Raw genomic sequence first — 23,156 nt, forward strand, 5'->3', positions numbered from 1 at the left:
GCTTCCAAACAGTGAAAGAATTTTTCAAATTGGTTCAGTAGTTTCGGAGCCTATTCAATACAAACAAACAAACAAATATTTCTTCTTTATAACATTAGTATAGAAGAACCGCCGAGAAACTGTATCTGCTGTTTGGGCTGTAGATATTCTAATATCACTGTTAGTGGATCGGAGGGATCCGTGAGAACGCGTCTGGAGAGTTGTATTACTTTTACATTCGTGTCACGTTATAAATTATTTTATGGATAACGTGTTTCATGATTCAAAAATCAGACGCAAGGATGATGAAGAAAAACGCATTGTCGCCAATTTAGCTTCAGTTCATACTTTATTTTATGATTTGCAAGTTACATTCACATTAATCTACTACACATGTAGGTATATGGGTAACATTATATAATGTATTAAAAATTAAAAAAAATTTGTATTCATAAACATTGAGTTGACATAATTAATTAAATAGATTTACATAATAGCTAAAGGTTGTACATATTAAATATAAAATAAAACAGGATTTTCAAGCTTTTTTCTAGTACTGTTTTAAATATTCAATTCATAAAGCTAAAGTTGGATTACTTACTTTATTATTAGAAAAATTCATAACATTTGTAATTTGGTTAAATTTAATGTAAAATTTAATTATAAAAATACGACAATAATTTTGATTACAATACAATAATACTTTAGTGATACATACGTGAACAGGGAAAGCAATACATTAGTTGATCTTTATTTGTATATTTTTTTAATTTTATGCCATGTTGCTATTCAAAGATACTTAATTGCTTTTTTTATTGAATGATGATATCGAAATAGATTTTATGTCAATTAAAAGTGTCATCAAATATTTCGTAACCATCTTGGAAACTAGAAATGCTCGTAAAATATTGTGGAATATCGAAGTGTCAAGTTCGCTATGAGTTTAGAGTAACATTGATAAATATTTTTTTCGGATATGTAAACAACACCTTGTACAATTTTGTATGTCGCTACATAGAAGAGAAAAAATGTTGTTTATGACAGCTCCTGAGATTTATTTTTCATTCAATGATTTTTTATACAACAGATATGTTATCTTCATAGTAACTGACTCTTCAAATCTGATCGCGCCATGTATATCTACATACCTACCGATATAGTGCACACACATGTTGACAAGTAGCATTAATGAAAAGTACAAAAGATGGGATAAGCGCGTGAGTAAAAAAGATAGCTATAATTGGAACGATTGCACTTGTTATATTATTATTGCATTTGCTTAGGTGCGACTAAAGACGAAACGTCCCAATTGGCCTGTTTTCGAGTCTTCACTTGACGTGCGCTCGAAACATATCTGCTTCTTTTTACATATAAAATATCATTGTTTACAATAGTTTTAATATAGATACAATATGATAGAAAGTGTCCTAATATATTTCTTGCTGTAACAAAACAATGAAACTTTGAAAGCAAACAGGCGATTTGGATGTACAAATTAAAACGTCTGATATAAGTATTAAATATGTTGCTAAAAGAATGAAGGAAAAAAACGTTGTTTGGAAAAGACTGCGTTAAATAATGACGCAAAAAAGCACTTTTACATTTACTATTCTCATGTTATATATAATAAAGTATAATTAGTAGCTAACTGTGCAACTTGTGCGCTTTCCGTATTCTCAAGAGACCCACTATCTTATCTAGATCGCAGTTGATTAGAAAATTCAGACGTTTACATAATAATATGTTAAGGAAAACAGAATTGAAACAGTTTATACTAAAGTCATTTATATTTGAAGTAAGAAAATTCGTACTTATCTCAACATGTTTCAGTGTTATTAGCTAAAATTCTCATGTCGAAATAGTTTCAATAAAATGAATTCAAAATATTCTATTCCAATACGGCTCTAGCTGGAAGATCAGGAGCTGCCAAAACTCTTATCTACTCAGTCAATAGGGATTTAAGACATTTAAAATACAATACACGTTTATAAGTATCTACAATAAGTTTTAAATTGAAGCAGTAGAGAAAACGGGCTGAGACGTGTTAATATTTTGGGAAAATCCAAACGATATTCATGTTTTTTTTTTTTTTTTCTACCTAAACTGGTAGCCTGGGGCGGCTATTCCAGCGTAACCGTAACTAGTAGGTGAGCTCACGGGGCTCAAACCTGACGACGATGCTAACACGAACCCTAGCAAGAGTCGTGCTTCGCAGAATCTACCACCGGATCGGAATCGCGACCCACTGAGAAGATCCGGCGAGAAACTCAGTGGGCTGTGTCTGAGTGTAATATTCTATGAGTGCTATTGTTTCGCACTCGACAATTAATATTCCAGTCATCGAAAATTAATAAAGCGTTTGCTTGATGAATTAATGAAAGATACGATATTGTTTGCTGGTATTATTATAATGGAATTCATGCTTGTAGAATAAGGTTTATTTTATTTATCGAGCTCATTCTGATTACATCGCAGTATCTGTACGTATTTAGTTTAAAAATTATCACCGAACAAAAGAACAAAGTTAATGACTGTTTGTTGGATATGTAGATATGAGAATTAATTTCTTTCACTCTATATCAGATCAATTTGTGATTTTTATTACAGTTTCTGTGTATTGATGTTCATGTTCATTTCATGATGTGTCCTTTCTTAAAACTCTCCCATTTTAGCTGGTGACAAAGTTAAAATGAATTGCAATAACTGAGTCTATAGGGTAAGTATAATTAAAAGCCACAAAATTATCAATATTTGTTTACTTTCTGTCGTTCGTGATTTAAGGCAGAATTATCCTAAACAAATTTTTTGTATTGTCCCCATTCTGAACTATTTTGCTGTCCCATGAAAAGGTTTTTTGATTTTTTTGTTAGTAGCCGCAAGATTTTAATGAGGCACACAAACATTCAAATAGTGAAGAGTTCACACGAATGGAATTTAATAGTTAAATACAATACAAAAGTGAGGCATGTCGCCTGAATTACTCGTTTTGTTATTATCTGAAAAATAAAATCACAAGGTACAAACACACCTTCTGATACATTTACTGAAATTACGAAATGTTGCTTTGTTAAAATACTCATAAAATTCACATTCCGTATTGTGTATTTATAAAATTCAACTTCGGTATTTTTTTATTAGATTTTTGTCAAATTGGAACGTTCGGTTTCAAATGTGCTCACTCAACACTAATGGTTTCAAGCAACCTTTGATTGCGACAACATATTCCCTTTACGAGTATAATTCTCCTTATATATATTTTTGTTGGGAATGGTTAATTTATAAAATTTCAATAACTGACTTAAGAAGCAAGCATATCTGAGTATTTTTATTTTTTATTGCTTAGATGTGTGGACGAGCTCACAGCCCACCTGGTGTTAAGTGGTTACTGGAGCCCATAGACATCTACAACGTAAATGCGCCACCCACCTTGAGAAATAAGTTTTAAAGTCTCAGTACAGTTACAACGGCTGCCCTGCCCTTCAAACCGAATTATTATTAGATGTATTTCCAATTATTTATTAGTAATTTTGAGTAATGGGATGTCGGAAAATAGCATTACAATTATCGCCGAAATTGGTGTCGCATTATGTGGCGTAATCGCTTCATTATTATTCATTAATCTGTATTAAAATATCACCCGTCATGATATCCTATCATTTAATTTGTGAATGTTACCACAACCTTTTATGACACTCGATAAGAGTAAAGGCTTTTTTTTTTAAATAAATAGCTGCTTGCATTCCATACGTTACGCTATTTTTTTATTTCGAAAATATAGGTATTATATATTTGTGTATGGGTGACGCGCTATACAAAGTAAAATTCTAATGTGTGAGTGATAATGCAGTCATAGACACAGCTGCCGCGTATTAACATACATAAAAACAATCTACATCAATTAATTTAGTTATTGTAATATATGAATATTTAAAAAAAAACTAATATTAATTTTTTTTTATCTAATATTTAAAAAAAAAGACATGCCCGCTGAGTTTCTTGCCAATTCTTCTAAGGACGGAGGCTAGTTCTTGTAACTTGGCGGTAGTTCTTTTGACGTTCAACAGGTATGTACTTTCATTTATGTTGAATAATTTTTTTTTGATTTGATTTGATATCCTTCCTAAAATGCAAGAACATGACACACATGTTCCTATAACGGTTTATAGTATAAACGAGAATTTCCAAAGCATATTTGACGTAGCTATTTCATAATTTATTTGTAGCTCATTATTAGCTTGCAAGTTCGAAATTTAAATGTTTACGACACTTCACAACCGCATTATCGGCACGTAACGTGTTTCTACCGCACGTGTATCGGTTTTATATATAAGTGGAGTTGACAGTTTGACTAATGAGGCATAGAGTTGCACGAAAGGCCCTTACCGGATAATGACGAGCCACAAACAAGTATTAAACCTTTATTACCATCAAAATTCGTTTAGTAAAAGGCATTTCGGCGTACAGGTTAAATCAATTTGATGTACCGTAAAATAATATTGTTTCGTGTACAGGCAATGAGATTGTAAAATATTTACTTCAATGTTTATCAGTTGTGTTCCATTTGGACATTGTATTTAAATAAATAAATCTGTAGGTACAACTTGAAGAATATGTTCTAGTCTTTCTCTCACGTTTTTTAAGTAACGAAGACAAACGAATACTTTTAAGCTAAATTAGAATTAGTTTTAAAATGAAAAAATAAATAATACAAATCTAGCTGACCCGGCAGACTTCGTACTGCTTCGATCGATAAATAAAAGACCTAAACTTTTGTATAAAATAACCTTAAAAGTAGCTTAAAACAAACACAAGGAATCCATCCGACGGAGGACACATAAAAGGAAAAACAAAATTGTTATTTTTATTTAATTCCGAGCATTTTCATATTTATTTACCTTTTAAACCTTCTCTGGACTTCCACAAATAATTCAAGACCAAAATCAGCCAAATCGGTCCAGCCGTTCTCGAGTTTTAGCGAGACTAACGAACAGCAATTCATTTTTATATATAACTACTAGTTGACCCGGCAAACGTTGTCTTGCCATATATAAGATTTCTAGAGAATTTCTAGTGTAGAAAAAAAATGACTAACTTATTGGAAGTGTATAAGGATGTGGAATATGAGTGAAAAAGGCCTGGAGCGCTGTGAACGATGAGGGAATGTTGTTTAAAAATAACAAAACACCAAACATTAATTGTTTTAATTTATTAAAAGTAATAATTATATATATAATTAATTCATTACATAATAATAATCTCTTAATGCTGCAGCGTGAACAATATTTTTTGTTAGCCCGTCTTTAGCTAATACAAACAAACTTGATGGTTTACCCACTCGAGAGCATGCAACGTATAATTGTCCGTGTGAAAAACATGGTGTGCTCAAATCTAAGCCACAAACAGACATTGTTTGGCCTTGGGATTTATTAATAGTCATTGCAAATGCCAATCTAATCGGAAATTGAATACGCTTAAATTGAATTGGCACATCTGTGGGTATAATAGGTATTCGTGGTATCAATATATTTTCACCTCGAAACTTGCCATTTGTAATGGTGCCTTCGATAACTTTTTTCATTATTTTTTTAATGACTAATCGCGTACCGTTGCATAACCGTGGCGGGTTCAAATTACGAAGCAAAATAATTGGAGATCCAACCTTCAATTGTAAGTTATGTGGTGGCATGCCTGGCAAATCCAGTGAGTTCAAAAACTCTGTTGGAAAATTTACAGATTCAGTGTCATCGCAAACTGTATCAATAGATTTATATGATACCAAGCCCCCTGGCAATAACTGTGGTATCTTCAGATTTGAAATGTCAACGACCACATTTTTTGCAGCTAACATTGCTCTTTCTGCAAGCCACTCGAGATTTATGTAATTCGTGTGTACATCGGGAAATATTTGTTCAATGAGAGCATCTTGCGAATCAATGATAGTGCAGAAATCATTCGCTAATTTTATGTATCCAGTTTCAGCTATAGTGACTTTTCCATCGCCAATATTTAAGAGTTGTTTTGAGAATGTTTCAGCGGATGGATTTTGAAGCATTTGAACGTGCATATTTACTTTCAGCTGTACTATTTCAACATTACGCCACAATGTCGATGATTTTAAGCAGGCGTTGATTTCACCAGCGTATGTTGAACGTGGAATGACGGGAAGTGTTTATCTAAAGTCACCTGAAAGGACTGACCGAGTGCCACCAAATAGTTTGTCGTTGTTTTTAATATCTTTCAATGTCCTGTTCAACGCCTCAAGCGAATGTTTGTGTGCCATGGTACATTCATATTTTCCACTCTAAGCACCGCCATGTCACTGCCTTTATGGACATAATTGCAAATATATTTGATGCTTTTCACAGAACTGCAGAACTCAACATTAATATGAGCATTGTATGTTTTGCTCAGCAGGGGTGAATATGGCACGACCTAACGATTGTCAATATCAATGTCTGTGTTGCTGATGTTTTTAATAAATGATTGTCCGCCATTATCTGGATTCCTTCGACGATATGTTGGATATCCGTCGACATTTGTGATTGTATCGTTAGTGAAATCTTTAGGGATTTTTTTTGTAGATTTTCCATGTGACATGCAAGGCGATGAACTAAAAATGTTTAACTACTACGCTTGAAGCATAAACACTAATAATAGCCGAAAACTGTAGAGGTAACATCCCTACTCCGTGCTGTTTACTGGGTCAGAAGTGACACCTGTAGACATCTGGCGGGGATAACTAATTAAATGACGATTGATCAGTTTTCGACCGGAGAGGAAAAATGATGAAATTACTAAAATGGCTATTAAAAAATAAGGGTTGATCGTAGAAGAGTGAAAATTGAGGATTGTATGTATTTTTGTATGTTGTATCATAAAAAAATAGAAATTAAAAATTTTGTCTAAAAAATAAATAAAAAATTTAGGGGTGGACTACCCCTAACATTTAGGGGGATGAAAAATAGATGCTGGCCGATTCTCATAGATACCGGATAAGCACAAAAAAATTCATCAAAATCGGTCAAGCCGTTTCGGAGGAGTATGGCAACGAAAACTGTGACACGAGAATTTTATATATTAGATATAGGTATAGAAGAAGAAGATAAGTAAACTTATTTTCGTACATATTTTAATAATATTATGTCTTTTGCATACCCGTTTCGTCAACTGCTTCTTACACAAACGCTAAAGGGTCATTAGTTTTGGCCGGGTCGATTTAGTTGGTGAGCGGGTGCCATTGTTTGACTTGTTCCATCGGCGATGCCAGCGCAGAGTTCCAATGTTGGAGGGCTCGGCCGCGAGCGAACATGTACGAGCCTAGGACAAACTTACCGAGAAGGCGGTCTGGAACAAAGGTAGCATTATCTATATTTTTATTATTAATACGTGAAGCAAAAACTTTGTACTACACTGCTTTAGAAAATAAACAGTTTTTTTCATTTCCTGAACATTTTACATTTTCAGAGATGTGCCCTTTTAGAAATTGCATATTCAATTGTATTAAACACATCGGACCGAAATCAAACCAAATGCGCGGCGCAGCGGTACTAGGGCAAAAATAGAATAGTGACTCAACATAGAATGCGTTCGTCAACACGAATTAATTATGTATTTCTATTGCAAAATTCAGTTCCTGCCGGTGGGATTTGACCTCGCACAGTGACCTCGTTCGATCCGATTACAGCGGGTGTCTCATCCTTAAGCCATGGCGAGCTTATACAGCTTGGTGAATCGTCACGTTTTAATAAAAAAAAATAGATAACGTAATTCAAATATAAACCAACAGTCGAACAGGGTATAGTGTTGAACGAAGCGCGTCTTCATCTTTTACATTCACTAATATTAACTTACTTAAGCGACAGGTATTTACGTTAAGCTTAGCACAGATTAATTTCTGCTTATATTAAGGTTAAATTATTCCTTTTCGGCTTCAAGACCGATTATCTGTGGCGATAAGTCAACATTACATAAATTATTTGTCGACTTTTTTGTAGGTACTTGAAAATAGTTCCATGAACTTTTAGCTTTTTTATTTGAGAAGAATATCAACCAAATATGTTTATGACCTGTCAACTAAAACCAATTGGCACTGTGCTAGAAAATCGTTCTCAAACTTCCTTCGATTGAACTTTCGTTTATGTAATTGAAGGTCAAAAATATGTTTTATTTCAGCCGTGAAGCAGTAATGCGTTTCGGTTTGAAGGGCGGGGCAGCCGTTGTAACTATACTGAGACCTTAGAACTTATATCTCAAGGTGGGTGGCGCATTTACGTTGTAGATTGGGTTCCAGTAACCACTTAACACCAGGCGGGTTTTAAGATCGTACACCCATCTAAGCAATAAAAAAAAATAGCCTTAGCAAAACAATACTTGTTTACAAGAAACAAAATGGTTCATCAGTTTTCGGTCCTCAAAAACAAAATTACTTCCTCGCGTTTGTTTTTGTTCAAAGAAAATAACAGGATATTACAAAACCTTGCACCGATACAAAGAGCAGACGATGCTTACGGATGTTTATCGTCCAATTCTCGTAATTGGCACAAGGTAAGGAGACCTGTAATGGTTGCTAAAGTGCTGCTTTACGTATTGTTCTACAAGAGTTTCAACCAAAATTGGGAAACAAAAGCATACTCTATTGCTTTAAATCAAAATGGGATTTGATCGAGTTTTAAGCCTAATGAATAAAAGAATAATTAATAAATAAAGCCCGCTGGTGGTATGTTAAATACAGCTTTGTGACCGAATGTTACCCACACTCCACCATTTTATTTGAAAGGATATGCCATTCATGTTTACTGGATTCAGATTATTTACACCGAGCGGGAGTTCGTGTCCCTCGAAAAGTAAAATTAATTCATTTCAAATTTGAACTAAGAGCATACAGAATTAAAAGCGATTTCCAATCGAAAATTTGGACCTAATCTTTTTTAACTTACTGCTTCTACTACTACTACTGCTACTACTACTACTACTTCTTAAAGTTTCCATTATTTCATTGTCCCTATTAGGATTCGTTTGGATCTTTGAGCCTAATTAAATTGAGACTTATGGTTATGATCCTAAACGTCAGATAATTTTAGGGTATAGCTATCATGATTTTGAATTGCTCATTCAGTAAAATTAAAAAGGTAGATGCAGTAGTAAAATCATTTCGCAAAAGTAGACTTTTAGTACTTAGAAATCGATTATTTTCCAGCCATCATGCTCGAATACAAATTAGAGTCATAATCGCAAAGGACATACGTAGGAAAAACCTCTAGCGATTTTCCTTACGAAGTTTGATTATATACTTATTCCGCCCTTATAAATCCTCGCGTTAAAACATGCAAATTAAAATAACGATTACTTTGAAAATTTCCAGCCTCAAGACTTGGAAGTTGATTAATCACCCGAAATACTTCCGCGTATAAAATGTTAATTTGTTAGCGTTTCCGGCTCGTTACTGAGATCCTAAGCGCTTTGGAAAGGTGAGCTGTATTTCGTTAATAAAAAATGAGACTTAATGTTGGACCGGAGTGCTGAGAATGTGTCAGAGCGTCTATTTTCGGTTTCTCACGAAATCTAGAAGTCGTTTATAGTAAATGCGAAAACCTATGCTATTTATTGAAGAGTACATCACTCAGGCTTATTTCTGTCACGAAGCAGACACGCATCCCAGTTTGAGGGGTGGGGTGATCTTATACTCGTACATTGCAATTGGTTTTGAAGTCATCATAGCTTAAAGGATAAGAGGTACGATGAACTCTATTAAGCTGTGTGACAATACTGTTCGAATCCCACAGGTAAGTGCCAATTAAAACAGGAACTTTTTAAACTATATTGCATTATCAAACTATTATAAAAAACACTAGATTCTTGTCGTAATCTTAATGGTACTTCAGAAATATTAAACATATAAACTATTACAGTTTTTAATTGAAATAAAAAATGCATTTTTGTAAGAACTTCTCCAGAGCCTACACGACAAAACAGATTTAAAATTCAGTTATTAATTGCATTTAAATACGGCTTTTCTGCCTAAAAAAAAGAAGGCGGTACAAACCCCCATAGCACGGTTTGCTTACAGTGTCCAAGATTGAATCACCCGTTAGCTAGTGAAATAGGCGTAGATTCTAATGGTGATGGATAGTGGGAAAATAGTCATATTAGCTTGAAAAGGCCGGGGCTGTATACCTTGAATTATTTGAAAGTGCCAAATCATTCTAAACAGTAGTAATAACAAATTACATGTCATGTAGCTGTATTGTTGGAGCTGGGAACTTAAGCCGCACGTGAATTTTCTTTAAATCCGTTTTGATAATTTCACTAAGATCTAGTGAATAATAACAAGAGTAACAAAATAATTCATCTTGGACTTAAAAAAATTTTAGTTTTTTTTAACTACTCTAGAATTAGGGGTTCGTTTCTGAAATTTCGGAAATTGCCTTTAGCCCATCCAGTGCTGCGACATTTACGCAATAAAATACTGCAATTATCTCGAGCGAAGAGTTAAATACAGCAATTTCCGTTTCAATCTTTATCATGGATCTATTTTTATCGGAAACATTTTCCTTCGAAGCTATTATTTATTGATGTCCGCAAAAGCGGTTATTACCGCAGTTTTCTCTCGACTCTGAGATATTTTGAACACTCCTAAGCAGTAAATGTTTTGCCTCTAGAACGTTTTGGATTAATTCGTCCTGGTTTTTTGATCTAGTATCTAGATTCTAGTTACATATTCCCTTGTTCGTCCCGCAACCTATAGATTGTTAGAATGAGAGTATTATTTACCTTTTGCATAGACAGAGTGTGGTTGTAGGGCTTGTACGGTAACACTCGTGGTGTGAAGTTCGTCGGCTCGCAGCCGGAAGTGGAAGCACTCTGAGACTAAGCAGCTACCGTCATCAGTGACTTCCACAGCAGCCGTCCTCCTTGCTCGGACTCCGCGGCAAGCACGCTCTTGAGTTACACGTACTACCATCTCACGCTTGCTCGACGACGGATCCAGCTAGAGGGTAGTTTAATATAAGTAATTTCTACGTTAAATTTCATGGTGTGTATGGTGTGTGATACGTAGTTGTGTATAGCTATGCTGTGCCTCTGGCCTTACCGATATCCCGAGTACCGACAGCCAACCTCAATAAAGTCGACTGACTACGAAGTTCTGATCATTGTAAAAATGATAAAATTAATCGTCAATATTTCAATAGTATAAGTAGTATTACACTTTATTTCATAAATTTTTATGCGATGTTTTCTTATAAGTGTATAATAATAATAAGTATATTTGAAAAAAGAGCGATTTTTTTTTATTGCTTAGATTGGTGGACGATCTCACGGCCCATCTTGCGTTAATTGGTTACCGGAGCCCATTGACATGTTTCTACATAACCTTTGAACACGTAACGTTTGATTTTTATCACACGATGTTATTCCTTCACCGTGGAAGTCAATCGTGAACATTTGTTAAGTACGTATTTCATTAGAAAAATTGGTACATGCTAGCGGGATTCCAACACCGTTACATCGCAAGATACGAATGCATTGGACGTCTTATCCTTTAGGCCACGACGACTTCAAAATATACACAACAATTCATTGAATACGTCTCAATACTTCTGATCCGTGAGTCATTCCCTAAGAATAGACAGTTAGCAAAGCTATTTAACTTGTAAATTGGAATTGACTGGCGGTTACTCGAACGTACAATTCTAAAGTGGTATATGTGAAACTTCCTCGAATTTATTACAGTTGCTACGACAACAAAGATACTATAAACTATTTTAAAGAGTTCGAAATGCAAAATTAAGAGTTTTTCAGTAATTAGCTGGAGAATCGATAGCATTAATTCATTAAACGCAGATTTTCTATTTATAAGTAGCTTTACCTAAATAATTATTTTTAAATATTAAAAAAAATTAATTACATTATGTATAACACCATCGTTTTACGGGTTTATAAATACACTAGCGACCCGCCCTCGCTTCGCTTCGGAAACATTAAAACACACATGAAACCAAAAAAAAAGAATTAAAAAAAAAAAAAAAAAAAGTAGCCTATGTTCATCAGGGACAATGTCGGCTTCTAATGGAAAAAGAATTTTTCAAATCGGTCCAGTAGTTTCGGAGCCTATTCGAAACAAACAAACAACCTTTTGGAACCTTTGGGTCTGCGGAGGGACTTCGGTTCCCTCTGTATTTTGTACCGAATGTTCCATGGGGAGTGCTCTGAGGAATTGTTCGAGATGATACCGGCATCTCGTTTTTACCATCGCACCGCCCGCCACCGGAGTAGAGTTCATCCATACTACCTGGAGCCACTGCGGGCATCGACAGTGCGTTTCCAGAGGTCTTTTCTGCCACGTACCATCCGGCTATGGAATGAGCTCCCCTCCACGGTGTTTCCCGAGCGCTATGACATGTCCTTCTTTAAAAGAGGCTTGTGGAGAGTATTAAGCGATAGGCAGCGGCTTGGCTCTGCCCCTGGCATTGCTGAAGTCCATGGGCGACGGTAACCACTCACCATCAGGTGGGCCGTATGCTCGTCTGCCTACAAGGGCAATAAAAAAAAAAAAAAAAAAAAAAAAAAACAAACAAATCTTTCCTCTTTATAATATTAGTATAGATTATAAGTTGCGAAAAACAAAAAAAAAAAAAAAAAAACAAAAAAAAAAAAAAAAAAATTCAAATATTCATAACGGAAAACTCGTCTTCATTTTTAATACGTATTGTTTTTTCTAATGGACTCGTTTTCTTGAATTTTCCCTGAATTTTTCGTAGCAAATAAAACATTGAGCTATTTCGAATGAGAAAAAATTATACTTTAACTGTATATTTGTGAATTTTCGAATACAAGTTATATTACATACGTACTATATCGATATTATAATAATATGGGAAAATGTAGGTATTCAGTGAGACTGAAGCAAGAAAGATTTTCCTTAAAACATTGTATTTTCCAGACAAAGGTCCATTACGAATATGAAAATTTAATTAAGTTATACTCGTAATGTAAATTTAAATGTTTTTTGTGTTACTTTAATTATTTCGAGTTCCCAAATCTCATCCTTGGAAATAAATATAAATGGAAATGTTTTTTACTTTTTTTTATAATATTTCCATACATTTGGTGATCTTTAGGGTCTGGTGTACTTTTTTTTTCTGAAAGAAGGATTACTGTTGGCCTGTTCCAGTTTTACTAGGACACCAGGACTGTGGTTTAGTTGACTATCGCACCATAGTAGGGGCGTTTAGGAGCTATATTTTTAGACTTCTTACTTTACTATACTAGTATCGGGGTTAAAGCCCTATTGAAATTACTTGATGCCTACAGGTAACGTTAAGTAAATACATCTTAATAAATGTTCATCAATGAAGGTATTGGTTTCACTAGAATGAGACTAGTAACAATCAAATTACGTAAATACTTGTAGATGGCGAAATTCACTTGGTGCTTTTCGTGAGCTGTGGTAGTCATTTAAAAGCCTAATGCATGTGCTTTAACGACGGTTTCAATTGAGTCCAAAGATTAAGATGTGCTGGCTAGAGTGTTATTGATGTCTATGAGTGTCAGTAACTATTCAAAATTAGGTAGGCCGTATGTTAGTCTACCTTCTAGACCTTTCTAGTCTACTCTAGTAGGCAATAATACTTAGCAGCTTAACATGAAACTCGCGCGCGAATTCAACTCCACTATATTCATAATGGCCTACTTCATTAACTAAGAAAGTGTTTACGACAAGTGAAAGCTTTTCAGAACATGCAAACTTTCTAACTGAGTTTGAAGCATACAAAGTTTCGGAATTAGCATAAGTTTTCTCAGAATCTTGGTGCCGGTAAATTAAGATTTATTCGGCAATTGTACTACAAGCAATGGAAATGTGTTTTTTGATGGATTTTTTTTTTTTCCTACCTATGTTGATAGTTTTGAGAGGCTATTTCAGCGTAACCTTAACTAGTAGGTGAGCTCACGGGGCTTAAACCTGACGACGTTGCTAACACAAACCCTAGCAAGAGCCGTGCTTCGCAGAATTTACCACCATATCGGAAACGCGATCCACTGAGAAGATCCGGCCAGAATTACTGGTGGTAGGACCTCTTGTGAGTCCGCGCGGGTAGGTACCGCCCTGCCTATTTCTGCTGTGAAGCAGTAATGCGTTTCGATTTGAAGGGTGGGTAGATGTCTATGGGCTCCAGTAACCACTTAACACCAGGTGGGCTGTGAGCTCGTCCATCCACCTAAAAAAAAAAAGGGCGAGTCGACTGCTTTCCATTCTGTCCGCAGGATCGGGAATGTAGTTACCGGCGGCCACAATAAGAGGGTTCTCGTGTCGTGCCGCTTTCTCAAAATGTGGAAATCATATCAAAATTACTACGGAAAATTGTGCAATATATCTAAGTGACAAATATGAACTAAGGCTCTTGGTCATCATTTTATTACTTGATAGTATATATTAATACTTACTTTAAGCCCTCGCGCTTCGATGACGGTGACTGTGAGTCGATGAAGATTTTCATTGTATAGCAAAGACACCAGGATCTCACCAAGATCTGACGTTGGTTCTTGCAAGTCCTGCGCAACAGCAAAGTTGAAGTTATCACTCAATTATTGCTTCTTAAATTTAGCAGATCTAGATCTGGCTACTTTTGTATTCGAAAAATATTAATAAATAAATAACATCAGTAAAATTGTTATTTGGAGTTTCATATGACTTGTTATTAAAGTCGTCATATTAAAAATTATGGATTGCGTTGCGACCGCGCGAAAACGTTCCAGCCCGCATGGTCGTGTATGTAATGCATCGAAATTATGAAAAATGAGTTTCTATGTGATGTAGGTCACACGATTTAATGAATGTAAAAGGAATTTACATATTAACCTTTTCGATATCAAGCTTGTAGAATTGTGGTTCTTCGTCGGGTGTCACTCCGTCCAATTCGCTCAATGGGAGTATGATGTGTCCAATCAGCTGCTTTCCCTTCCCGACCCTACCCACATCAACTACTGATAGCTTCAAGGTGAGAGCGTCAATTTTGCCCGGCGGTATCTAAAACATAGACAACAGTCCCGTTGCTCCTCTAAACTTCATTTGCTTATTTACTAACTGTCTCACAGTTATTTACTAACTGTCTCACAGTTAGTAAATAATTTGTGCACTACCTATGTAAATTAACTTTGCAATTCGTTAAAGCTGACGAGCTCAAGTTTCACTAATTGCAAGGGGTTAGTGAAGCTCATGGAAACTTAAATTTTAATGCACATCCAAAGTTGACATGACGCTTAAGGTATAGCTAAGGTAAAACTGAGGTAATATAAGGTAAATCTACTCGTAACATCTCCATTTATATCGAAACACGTCAGTTTTTTACTGCAGGAATACATTTTTATATTGTTTTAATGGATGGACCAGTTCACGGCCTCCATAGTGTTAAGTAGTTATCGGAGCCCATAGACATCTACAAGGTAAATGCAGTCACCCACCTTGAAACATAAGTTCCAAGGTCATAGTTTTTACAGTACAACGACTGCGCCTTTCTTCAAATCGAAGTGCATTACTGCTTCACGGCAGAAATAGACAGGGTGGTGATACCTACCCGTGCGAGTACATAACACGTCTTAAGACCTTTTAAAATCTTAATGACAAACAGAGGTAGTACATAAAGAATAATTATCCTTTAATAAATCATTTTGCGGTAGGCAGCGGCTTTGCTCTGCCCTTGGCATTGCTGAAGTCCATGGGCGACGGTAACCACTCACCATCAGGTGGGCCGTATGCTCGTCTGCCTAAAAGGCAATAAAAAAAAATAAAGAAAAAAAAATGTAAAGATGAATTTAACCGTATTTTTTACGTATTAAAAGACTATGAATACTTTTACAAGGCTCCATAGGCTACATAGGCTCCACTATCACCAACGCTGGAGGCTGCGAAGATGAGATCCGAAGACGTTGCGCCGTGACAAGATCCTCAGTTGAGAGGCTAACAAAGATTTGGAGAGACCGCAGAATAACCAAAAATACAAAAGTTCGGTTGATGAGATGCCTGGTCTTTCCAATCTTTCTGTATGGGGCTGAGACGTGGACGCTGAGGATGCAAGACCGTCGTAAGATCGACGCACTAGAAATGTGGTGTTGGAGACGTCTCCTCAGAATTCCGTGGACCGCGCACCGTACCAACATTTCGATCCTGAAAGAGCTCAACATCAAGGAGAGACTATCGTCAACAGTCCAATTACGAATCCTCAAATTCTTCGGGCACATCACTCGTAATGAGGACTCCATTGAGCGGTTGGTGGTGCAAGGGAAAGTCGAGGGCAAAAGATCTCGCGGACGATCTCCAACACGATGGACCGACCTCATAAAATCTGTTACTCACTCCAACATAAATGCTTGCTCTCACTCTGCGAAACATCGTGCCACATGGCGTCGCATCGCGAGAGCATCGGTATCGCAGGATCCGACTGATGCATGACCACGACCACTCTGTCAAGAGTGTACGAATAGGAAGAAAGAACTTTTACAAGAGAATTTTGTCATATACAAGATAGTTTAAATGCTAGGGTATAATCGATGCCTCCAATGAACACTACTCTAACTCAAAATTTTGAAATTTTGGTTTTCCACGCAAATCGCTTCACTATGTTACAAGTATTACAATTAATCATTATTGATGGGGTTCGAAGCAAGAGTAAATCAGCTAGTTACACAAAAAAAAAAACATAAATATATCTGCAATAATAAAGATTTTACCAGCTTTTTTCGTTTAAACGCTCCTCCTGTAAATCTACGAATTTGGAGTTAGCGTAGTGTTCATTGGAGGCATCATATATCATGATTGAAATTCAAATGAACAAGTTCTACAGTTAATATCACTACAGAATCTCGAGAGGAAACTTCAACGTATGTAACTTGATTGCGATGGTACATTACTCAAACACATCCAAAGTCATAAACTGAACAATTTTAAGGTTAGGTAAAAGGTTTATGAGCAAAAGTTATTGAGATTTACCTAATCCTCAACTTGGGAGTATCCTAACGTACTACCTTCTGAAATCAGAACCCCTGGGATTTAAAACTGTACGTGGGTTCATTTGAAGATATTAGAGACGTATTTCGGAGTACATTGCGGAAGATTACATTACGTTTGATAGATGAGCTTTTCTTGAAATGCACTTATGAGTTTTCGTATTGTGATCAATCATGTGACATTCACGCCGAAATAAGTCATAAGGGAATAATGTCGTCGAACGTTTTGGAAAAAAAAGCAGTTATTAGCTAAGCTAACGATAAGCAGTTGCAGTTTTAGTAAAATCATTCGGTTATAATTAGATTAACTCTGAGCTGTGGTGTAACGTATTGGCATTAACCCCTGGCATTGCTGACGTTCATGAGTAATGATAACCACTCACCATCAAGTAAGCCGTATGCTCGCCAGCCTATAGGGATAATTAAAAAAACCTATGTACAAGAAACAAAACTTTAAGCAAATGCTTGCAACCGGCTCATTTATATAGAAACAGTAAATAAGATATTCGATCTATTGTCAAGATAATAATGATTTCATTAACAATTAATACCCGTATCACGAATTAAGAGTAAATGAATGAATAAATGAAGTTTGCATTAAAGGGATCACGCCATAGAATTTGCGTCTGTGCTTTTTTTGTTTGAAATATTACTGGTGGCTCGGAGGCCTTTCCAGTTTAACCAGGAGAGGTGGACGAGCGAGGGCTCAGCCAGGAGGGGTGGGATTTGCTAACAGCTACCCGAGCGCATCGAAAGGAGACCTAACAATGCAAGAGTAGCTGCTTCGCGAATGAATTTCGGATCGGAATCGCGACCCGCTCAGAAGATCCGGCGAGAAGCTCAATGGGCTGATGTGTAGGTTAGGTTGCACGTCGAACTCTTTGCCGAGTTCGACGAGTAGGGTTACCGGGGTTTCTAATCCTAGTGTTAAGAGCTAAAGGCGTATAATGCATTACTCCTGTGCTATGTGTGCTGAAAAAGTTTCCGAAACAAGAAATATACTTAATATAATTCACTGACACATTAATCACAAAGAAACTGAACCCAACCGGGAATTGAACGTAGATATAACACAATGTGATCCAAAAGAACTCTGCCAAGAAGGCGATCGCAAACCGAATGATAAACGTTAAGGATATTTTACAAATCCCTCAAACACAGAAGACCTTTGTTATTAAGCGTCGACTTACTTGGTAAACAAAAGTTTCGTCGTAGAAAGGATTGCAGGTTTTCTTCTTTTGTTTCGTTTGCAAAACACGCCTTTCGTCGGGCATCAGTTGAATCCTAAAAAACACAACTCGGTATAAAACTGGCTTGAAATGTTTGAAACGCCGCCAATTTCGTTAGCTGTTTACGGCTCGCTTTTGTTCGGTTTTTCCGAGTGAATGTGTTTGAGTAGGCGTTTTGTGATCATAAAAGGAAACCTTTATAACGTGTTTGAAATAACGTGTTTCTTTGTCGTGTTTATTTAATTCAATTCTTTTCTACTCACCGACTGCACAAATTAAGAAAACAATAAAATTTTATTTGCAACTAGCTGACCCGGCAGACTTCGTAGTGCCACAATCGATAAATAAAAGACCTAAACTTTTGTATAAAATAAACTTAAAACAAACAAAAGGAAACCGTCCGACGGGGCACACATCAAAGGAAAAACAAAATTGTTATTTTTATTTAATTCCGAGCATTTTCATATTTATCTACACCTTTTAAACCTTTTCTGGACTTCCACAAATAATTCAAGACCAAGATTAGCCAAATCGGTCCAGTCGTTCTCGAGTTTTAGCGAGACTAACGAACAGCAATTCATTTTTAGGTATAATAGATAGATAGATGACGCAAAACACGTCTATGTTGGAATAACTGTTCTGTTGGAATAACTTTCAAACTTTAATAAATTGGGTGTGTTGACAAAATTATATTAATATCACTCACTTGATGTAAGGATCGCATGCGTTAGCCAGGGCCGGTGTACGTGAGGGCAGATGCTTAGCTTTTATGATATGCACTTGTAGTCTTTCAGTGGCTGCTTCGTACTTCAACGTGAACCACACGCGACCCTAGGGAAATTAAAATGTAAAGTATATTAGGGCTGGACGTGCTTCGTATCATTGACACTTTATGATTTGTGTGTGATTTATTGTCGTTCCGATCGGCATGCGTAGGTGTTGCTGTCCAATTAACGCTTTATGTGTTTACGAAAGTCAACATTCAAATACATCGACAGAATTAACGTTTCAAAAAAATACAAAAAAGAAAAACAGTTCTTCGATCCTCTTATATATGGTTCAAAATTTCTTGAGAAGCTTTTTACTTTGAAACTGTCATTGTTTTTAATCAGCGTACCAGAGTCGATTTATCATCATCATCTGCCTAAGTTATACCACAGTGAAATTCCGGCGGTCATTTTTTCATTTACGAGTATCATCCGAGATTCTAGAGTTAACTTCTCTCCAAGGTGATTTCTGAGTTCTAGGTTTTTTTCTGAATTTCGTCCATAAAGTCAAGAATCGGTCTTCGAATTATTTAAATTTGAAGATGCGTTCTCTTTTTTCGTTGGGCCAATATTATGATTATAGATACCTACCTATATGTAATTGTATTTTTTTCTCAAGCAAAAAATAATAATAATTTTGGAATAGCTACTATTGCTAAAGTTATAAACAAATAAATTAATAATTACATTATTTAGAAAGTTTTCCTTTTCTCCAAACTTTTTTAAAGGACTAAAGTTGTAAATTTTAATAAGACTGTAATGAAGCATAATAATTAATTGTAATGAGAAAAATAAACTCAAAATAAGATAAATTTTGTTGTGCTTAATTTGACCAAAAGCTATTCAAGTAATGAAGACTCAAAATAACTTGTGATGTATCACATTAAACAGGAGTTATTTTCCGACAGAACTTAATCTATACTAATATTATAAAGAGGAAAGATTTGTTTGTTTGTTTCGAATAGGCTCCGGAACTACTGGACCGATTTGAAAAATTATTTTTCCATTAGAAGCCGATATTGTCCCTGATGAACATAGGCTACATTTTTTTTTTTTTTTTTTTTTGGTTCATGTGTGTTTTAACATTTCCGAAGCGAAGCGAGGGCGGGTCGCTAGTTTCATTAATAAATGAGTAACGTGACGAGTAGAATTGTTTAATTCAATATACATGAGATTTAGGAAGGCTTTTAACAGAACATCCTACGTTAAAAGTCTCCGAGGAGAATTATGCCTGCTCTTTACTCCGATATAATTGTGAGAAATAACTCAACATTCTGTGGAAACTGTCTAAAACCCAGCGTTATTCGCTTTTTGAATGTTCGGTGAAGTCTAAATTGGATTATGCGAAGCTTATTATTTAAATATTTTTAATTAGCAAAACCCGCAACGTCTCGCTGTATCTGTTGGTAAATATATGAGCTATACTTATTTATTTGAAACATCCAATATCGAATTTTGATAGTAATACAACATAAAGTTTACCTGAAATATCAAGAAAATTTGTTTAAAGGAATCGCGCAATCACCCGATCAGAAAAAGACGCGATAATCTTACATAAATCACACAAACAAAGCTACATATTTCACGACTATTATTTTAACATTTTTGTTGAGCATTGGTAGAAGCTGTGTGTAAAATTAGTTTTACGTATGACCATAAACTTCTAAATTGCTACTTTGAAACTAAAGTCAATGGAGTAGACGTGTTAGTTATTTTCATTTTCTCACATTTAAATTAAGAAAAAAATACTAAATAGGCTGTCAATGGTTTTTAGTGTTCTTAATGGTATTTTGAAAATAAGAATACAGATTTCTAAATTTATTTTTTGTAGTTGTTAGTTGTTACTCTGTAGTTCATCGTATGTTGTTACTGGTTCATAGATATTACTACGTAATTGCTGTCACGCACCTTAAAACATGAATTCAAAGTCTGGAGCGTATTGTATACTGGTTATTTGAACCATTGAATCCGACCACATAACTTCGCTAAGTAATTTAAAAAAACGAATATCTATTAAGCAAAAAATAAGGATCAAAATCCATTGAAACACAAAAAGCTGTACTGGAATATTCATCGATTTATATAAATACCGCTCCGAATGACATTTCCCTGCAATGAATTATAAAGCTGTAAGTTAAAGTTTAGACTTCATCATAAAATAAGGCATGCAAACAATCTAACAAAAGTCGTGAAGTCACTAAATCAAGCAACAATGAATATTTATGAAGTTCGCGAATTGTTTACTAAAGTAATATTTTTACATAAGTATTATCGGGAATTTTTTATGACAGGAACGGAAGACCTACATATTATGAAGGTCGGTAAATAATAAACAATTAAAAATTGTCCTTTATAGTAATTATTATTCTTTTAATTGTAGGATACGATAGCTTTTGAGTTACAATTACAAATAATTACATAAATGATTCACGTGTTGATTAATGCTGCTTTTTGTATAAATGAATTTACCATCGCACCTATTATGGTTGTGTATTTTTTACTGTCCTTGTAGGCAGACCAGCATACGGCCCAACTAATGGTGAGTGGTTACCGTGGCTCATGGATGTCAGCAATGCCAGGGGCAGAGCCAAGCTGGTGCCTACCCTTAAGTACTATGGAAATTTCATAGTACTCGAGAAACACCGTAGAGGGTAGCTCATTCCAAAGCCGGATGATACATGACACAAATATCTGGAAACGCACTGTGGATGAACGTAGGGGTTCCAGGTAGTATGGATGAACTCTACTCCGGTAGCGGGCGGTGCGATGGTAATGGATGCCGGATATTATTCTTTTTTTTTAATTATATTTATCATTCTAATGGAAACTCACCACATGCCCCTCAGGCCACATAAAATCTTCGTCCAGACAATCTGACTTGTACAGTGCCGGGTCCAGAACTCCAAGGTCCGCTGTATTAGCTGCAACAATAAAATTTATGTGCACTCCGAGTTATTATTCATTAATTGAATTTATTTTATTATGGATTTCTTTTATTTACACACGTCAGATTTGCTGCGCGCTTTCGCTCGTGTTGAAATTGTGATTGAGAGTGAACGAAACACGGTGCTTTCGCCCTATTTAAAGAATTGCTTTGTATCACTCAGTCTCTAGTCTTAAGGTATGCCTATTTCTGCCGTGAAGCAGTAATGCGTTTCGGTTTGAAGGGTAGGGCAGCCGTTGTAACTATACTGAGGCCTTAGGACTCATAACTCAATGTAAGTGGTGCATATACGTTATAGATGTCTATGGGCTCCAGTAACCACTTAACACCAGGTGGGCTGTGAGCTTGTCCACCCGTCTAAGCAATAAAAAAAGAAAAAAGTTGGTTTGTAGATCCGATGGTAAGGAAAATCATATACTATCTAAGACGCAGTCGTGTTTATCACGGCAAATATACGCAGCGTAACACGGATAATGTTATTTTCCATAATAAAAAAATTCCGTGCTATAATTTGGTATAATAAATTTCTTTGTCTGAAATTTCATCCGAATCCCTTTACCTATTTCAGCATGATTGATTTACAATAACTTATCACATCACATTTTCACATTTATAATATTAGTTTAGATAACATAAAAGTTCGTTTAAAAAGATGATTGGCGATAGCTACGACAGACAATAAATAATGCTTAAATTAGACGCAAATACGGCAAGGTCAAAGGGAAAAAATATCAATCCAAAAACATTTTCTTTTTCAATTTTCCTACCTAATACTCTGAAAGAGATTATGTTTAGGTAAAAGAAAACTGTTAAATATAATCTAGATCCGTGACCAAGAGTGTCAGTAAATAAATGACGAAGTTCCAAAGTAGGTAACAAAGTTTTCATACGTTACCTAATCTATCTCTTTGTTAGCCTTCATGTCATGACCTTATTTGTTAAGCTAATGCTTCAAGAATATGTTGTAACACATCACACGATTTATGTGGCCATATCGTGGTTGGAAAGAAAAATATTCCATAGCATTAATGTTTTGTGACACTCTTTCTTAGACATCAAATATCATCGCTTTTATCAGTCGAGTTTGTGGTTTCATGTTAAGGAATATGTAATATAACGTTCATTGATATGTTTAATATAATATTTTTTGTGAGTATGTCGATAGATTATATTGTAACCAGTAAAATAGTATTCAGAAAGAGAACTTACTATGTACAACATAATGTAATGTTTACA

At 35.4% G+C, this 23,156-nt stretch overlaps 1 protein-coding gene across 1 annotated transcript in view; it reads right to left on the minus strand.

Moving 5' to 3' along the window:
- Positions 1-306: 306 nt before the first annotated feature.
- Positions 307-23,156, minus strand: part of LOC101738723 (synaptotagmin-12) — a 68,829-nt gene continuing 45,979 nt past the window's right edge. The window contains exons 6-12 of the mRNA XM_062675541.1: positions 21,809-21,897; positions 18,916-19,040; positions 18,171-18,264; positions 14,837-15,004; positions 14,422-14,529; positions 10,750-10,966; positions 307-7,323 (exon numbers count right to left, since the gene is read on the minus strand). Coding sequence (XP_062531525.1) covers positions 7,196-7,323; positions 10,750-10,966; positions 14,422-14,529; positions 14,837-15,004; positions 18,171-18,264; positions 18,916-19,040; positions 21,809-21,897 — 929 coding nt within the window. The 3' untranslated portion in view covers positions 307-7,195. The remainder of the gene's footprint in view (positions 7,324-10,749; positions 10,967-14,421; positions 14,530-14,836; positions 15,005-18,170; positions 18,265-18,915; positions 19,041-21,808; positions 21,898-23,156) is intronic.

This window comes from Bombyx mori, chromosome 3 (genome assembly GCF_030269925.1).
Source record: "Bombyx mori chromosome 3, ASM3026992v2".
Taxonomy (NCBI): Eukaryota; Metazoa; Arthropoda; class Insecta; order Lepidoptera; family Bombycidae; genus Bombyx; species Bombyx mori.